The sequence below is a fragment of the Lepidothrix coronata genome, unplaced genomic scaffold (genome assembly GCF_001604755.1).
Source record: "Lepidothrix coronata isolate B3197 unplaced genomic scaffold, Lepidothrix_coronata-1.0 Scaffold102, whole genome shotgun sequence".
NCBI lineage: Eukaryota > Metazoa > Chordata > Aves > Passeriformes > Pipridae > Lepidothrix > Lepidothrix coronata.
Window position 1 is genome coordinate 660557 of NW_016690282.1, and position 5069 is coordinate 665625.

Below are 5069 nucleotides of genomic sequence, written 5' to 3' on the forward strand. Positions count from 1 at the left end.
TTAGACAGTTGTTTGCTTCCACTGCTGAAGTGTTGTCCCTATCACACCATACTCCTCTTGTTCCCAGGGAACAGGGGTCTGAAGGCAGAGAAAAGCAGAACTCTCCACACCACAGCCTCTCTCCCTTGGCCAGGCCCCTTGGATGTATATCTAAGCAGCCAAGTAGTGATCTCCATCATTACTGTTTCATCTTCCTCAAGTACCCTGCTTGAGCTACCTGCCGTTTCCCAGTTGTCCTGTCTCCTTCTGGTCTCCTACTCTTCTCTTCTTCTTCCTTCTAGGACCAGTATGCAGCATCATGGTGAACCAGTTTGGCTGCCGGCCTGTGATGCTCATTGGCGGGCTGCTCGCTTCTGCTGGGATGATCCTGGCATCTTTTACCACCAATATCATTGAGCTTTATCTGACAGCTGGTGTGCTGACAGGTGAGAGTCCCAGGAGTTGATGGGGGACAACACAGACTTACCTGGGGAAGAGCCAAGATCATGTTGTATTTCCCTTTAGCATTGCCATGTCTAGCATCAAGTCTCCCCTCACCTATTGGCACATGCTAGGGGAAGCATCTAGTCCTGAATTTTGCACTTGTGAGGGATTCATCTGCTGGATCTAAACAGGCAGGGCCTGTGGTTGAGGGGACAGAGACAGGAGAAATGTAAGTGGTGCTCAGCAAACGTGGCAACTGGGGTGGTGTCAGTATATAGTGGTAGGGGAGAGAGGCAAAGCTCCTGTGTAAGGCACAGGTCCTGCCTAAACATGGCCACAGTCACCTGATTCAAACACACTTCAGGCAAACAGGCTGGTTTGGCCTGTCTTCTGCAGGGGCAACCCACCAATACGAAGGCGCAGAGGCTTGTGAGGAACACATTCATGCCATCATGGCACTTCAGACTAGGATAGGCTGAGGGGAGTTTTCAGCTTGTTGCAAACCACACTCATGTTCTTGCACTCCCTGTCTCCCTCCTGGCTCTCACTTTCATGTAGGTCTGGGTATGGCGTTGAACTTCCAGCCCTCACTGATCATGCTGGGCACCTACTTTGACAAGCGTCGGCCTCTTGCCAATGGACTGGCTGCTGCTGGGAGCCCTGTCTTCCTTTCTTCCCTCTCTCCATTGGGGCAAGTGCTGCTGGAGAAGTTTGGTTGGCGAGGAGGGTTCCTTATCATGGGGGGCCTTCTGCTTAACTGCTGCACTTGTGGGGCAGTTATGAGACCCCTGGATATGGGCATGAAGCGGAAGATGGGGAAAGCTCAGGACAAATATGAAGCCAAGGAGATGCTGCCCATAGGAGGGAAATCAGAGGAGGGAATCAGCACCACTGACGGAACCAAGAAAGCCAAGAAAGCCAAGAAAAAGCCCAAGAAAGGAAAGAAGCTTCTGGATTTTAGTATCTTTTCCAACCGAGGGTTTATCATTTACACTATTTCAAAGTTCATCCTGGTCTTGGGCCTCTTTGTGCCCCCCATATTGCTGGTCAACTACGCCAAGGACACAGGTGTACCAGACACAGAGGCTGCATTCTTGCTCTCCATCATTGGTTTCATAGACATCTTTGCCCGCCCAGCCTGTGGCATGGTGGCAGGGCTGAAGTGGGTCCGCCCGCATGTGGCGTATCTGTTCAGCTTCTCTATGCTCTTCAATGGCTTGACAGACATCTGCAGTGCCAGGGCTAGCAACTACACAGGGCTGGTCATCTTCTGTGTCTTTTTTGGCATCTCTTATGGCATGGTGGGGGCACTGCAGTTCGAGGTGCTGATGGCCATCGTTGGCTCCCAGAAGTTCTCCAGTGCCATTGGGCTGGTCCTACTTATCGAGGCTTTTGCTGTGCTCATCGGTCCACCCTCTGCAGGTAGGTCTTTTGCTGCAAAACAAAGGTGATTCATCCGGCTGCCATTCCACACTATTGCAGGTATTGGGCATGGACACACTATTTTGAAGAAAGACCCTATTTCTCAACTTTAAATTTCCTCTGGAAGCTGAGAGCTGATCTCTGCCTTCATTGTCAATGTTGCATAAAATCACGTTATGGACAGGGTCAGGCACATGCTGCAGGCAAACCTCTGAGAGTCTTCATCAGGACAAAGCAGGGGTCTTTCAAGTTCGCTGTGTGTCTATGGCCTTTTAGTTGGTACTGTAAATAGCAGTGTGAATTTGTGATGGCCCCAATCCCACGACACAGGTGTTTTGGTGTCAATCAAGTCAAAACAGTTTGTACAGCCCCCTGAGGCATTTGCTGTTACTTTTTTTTTAAGAGGATTAAACACCCACAGCTTTTCAGCCTGTCTAGTCTAGGTCACAGTTCCTGGTAAGGTCTGTGCCCCACAAACTGCCCATAAACTGTTGAATGGAGAGACCCTTCACCCAAAAGGTTGGTATAGGTTAATGTTAAGTGTCTGATTAGGTCTAAGAAAGCCAAATCATGCCAAAGGCTTATTTCCAAAGGAAGTGCAGTTTCCTGCATGTGTGATTTGTGGGGAAGAGTCAGGGACAAGACCATGGGCAAATCCCTAGGCAGGAACTACTCCATTGCTTCCCACACTCCCTTCCTTCAGCTGCTACACATGGGCTAAAGCCCATCAATGAAGACCTCAATGCGAAAGGTTTATATCCCAGCACATATCACCAGTTATGAGCAAAACCTGCCCTCAGCAACTCCACCCAGCTCTCAGGTAAAATTGGTGGCCAAGAGAAGACTCTCTTAATGCTAACAATAATTCATGTCTTACCTTATAAGCCGTGGGGCAGTTGGCAGTCCCAGGCCAGGGAAGGTCTAGAAATAAGTGTCTTGGAGTCATCTGTAGAGAGATCATAGGGGGAGAGGAGGATTTAACAGTGCCTTGCTCAAAGGAGCAAGGCACACCAGTGAGTGGTGACAGGGGACATCCCTCAGCCCTCCTGCCTCAGTTCAGCTGTGCCTTGGTACTGCACGCACACACACTGGGATGCAGACTGTGCAGGGTCACTAAAGAATGGTGTTGGGAGCAGCCAGGTCGTGGTTCCCACCTTCCTTGCTTCTGCAGCACCCCCCTGGTGCAGGAAGCTCGACTGTGCTGACAAACCTGATGGCTTGGACTTGGGGGGAGCAGGACTCAGGGGGAACAGTGCTCGGCTGGGAGAAGGGGGTTGAACAAAGTGGCTTTGTTTGGTGTAATCCTCCTGAGCAGCTTCCTGGTGGGGCTGAGGGAGTTTGGCACAGGATAAGCTGCATACACACACACACACACACACACACACACACACACACACACACACACACGCACACGCACACACATGCCCCCTTGTGCACGCAGGCTCCTCACTCACCATCTGGCTTGGGTGAAGAGGGGCACATTCACCTGGGGGGAGGATTCGCCACATGCCTCCCATGACTGCTCCAGGAGGCACCTCAGCATGTCCTGGGGCTGGTTTCAGGTCATGCACTGTAGTGCAGCAGGGACTGGGGATCACATGCACAGTCAGGAGCACGCAGGATTGGGGTGAAGTCTGCAGTCCCATGGCCACATCCTGACTGGGCAGCTGCTGAGGCTCCCCAGCACCAAAGACTGGGAACCCTCCCTCCATTGCCAGCCCCAGTGCATTCAAAAGATACACCAAGAACATTTCTTTGGCAGAGAAATCATCAGGTGTGGGCCAATCAAAGGGATTTCTCTGCCAAAGAGAAGTTTCTTCTTTCCTTCAGAATGTTTTCCGGACGTAATAGCTTAAGAAATAGCAATGCCTCCCAAATTTTCTTTTCTGAGACTTGACCAGCCAAGTCATGAGACGCTTTGCTCACCTTGGCAAGAAGAAGGTGGCCCACTATGGTGCAAGACCATAACATCAGTGTGTCACAATTAATTAAGCTTCTTCAAACATGGGAAAACACCATCCCTGCACTCTTATGGAACTTTCCCTGGTGGTACAGTGCAGCTCTTGCCTGGGGTGATTTTTAGACATTCAGGCTTCTTGCTCTTCCATTGAGGAATGGGTCCTCAGCCAAATGCAGGTGCTGCCCACCTGTGCTGGGCTGTCTGTGCAGAAGTGTGTGGGCTGAAGCTGACCCTCTCATTTCCTCTCCAACCACCAGGCCGCCTGGTCGATGCTCTCAAGAACTATGAGGTGATCTTCTACCTGGCGGGCTCAGAGGTGGTGCTCTCTGCTCTCTTCCTGGCCGTCGCCAGCTACTGCTGCCTGAACCGAGGGAAGAAGAAGGAGCCTCCCCCAGAGAACAACCCCTCTGCAGGAGGTGGGAGTGACACCGAGGAAGCAGAGTCCGATGTGCAGGAAACCGAGGAGCACAGCAGTGACAACCACCAGCTGGCCCACAGCACTGACAACACCGTGGTGGCAGCCAACGAGGAGGCCAACCATGTGGCAGAGGAGCAGAGTGGGGAGGGAGGCGGGTGTCCTGCGGGGGACAGGGAGGTGTTGGCACGAGACGGCTGCAACGCTGACCAGACGGTGGAGAGGGACAGTTTCTAGCCAGGGCAGGGGAACAGGGATGTGTAAAACTGGCCTTGTTTGCATGCACCTCAGCATGGGAGGGTAGGTGGAACATGGGGAGGAGAAAGCTGGGACAAAGGCAGATGTAAGAAGTAAGAGGGAGAGGTATAATAGCTGGTCCTTAAGTACATACGTCCACACACCTACCCAGTGATACATCTACTTGCATCCTGCACTCATGCTGGTACAACACAGGCTCAAAGCAGCCCAAACACCAAAAAGAAAAAAAAAATAATCTTTCCTCACTTTCAAACCAGCCCTGGAGAAAGTCTTCTGAAGAGGCTGCCAAGGACTCTCCTTTTCCTTCTGCATTGTCACAATACTGAACACAAACAATTAGAGACTCTTTGTAATCAGATCTGGTATGCTTTGTTCTGGTGTCAGTGTTTCCTTCACCCCATTTCCAATCGTTGGGATAGCATCAGTCTCACTGGCCGTGGGCTTAGGAGGTGGTGTAATTCATAGCTATTACCTGGGCCACCTCCAGCTGCCGCCAGCACGGGGGTAGACACCACGTTCTCTGCAGTATCTCCCTTGGGTGCTGCCAAATCGGGGGCCACCAGCTCTGACCACCTCTGTCTGGTGCACCTT

At 51.6% G+C, this 5069-nt stretch overlaps 1 protein-coding gene across 1 annotated transcript in view; it reads left to right on the top strand.

Annotated features, from left to right (window-relative positions):
- SLC16A8 (solute carrier family 16 member 8) overlaps positions 1–4836 on the top strand; it is a 7370-nt gene extending 2534 nt beyond the window's left edge. Inside the window, exons 3-5 of the mRNA XM_017823490.1 lie at positions 282–425; positions 982–1845; positions 4063–4836. Of these exons, the coding sequence (XP_017678979.1) occupies positions 282–425; positions 982–1845; positions 4063–4457 (1403 nt within the window). The 3' untranslated portion in view covers positions 4458–4836. The remainder of the gene's footprint in view (positions 1–281; positions 426–981; positions 1846–4062) is intronic.
- Positions 4837–5069: the final 233 nt, after the last annotated feature.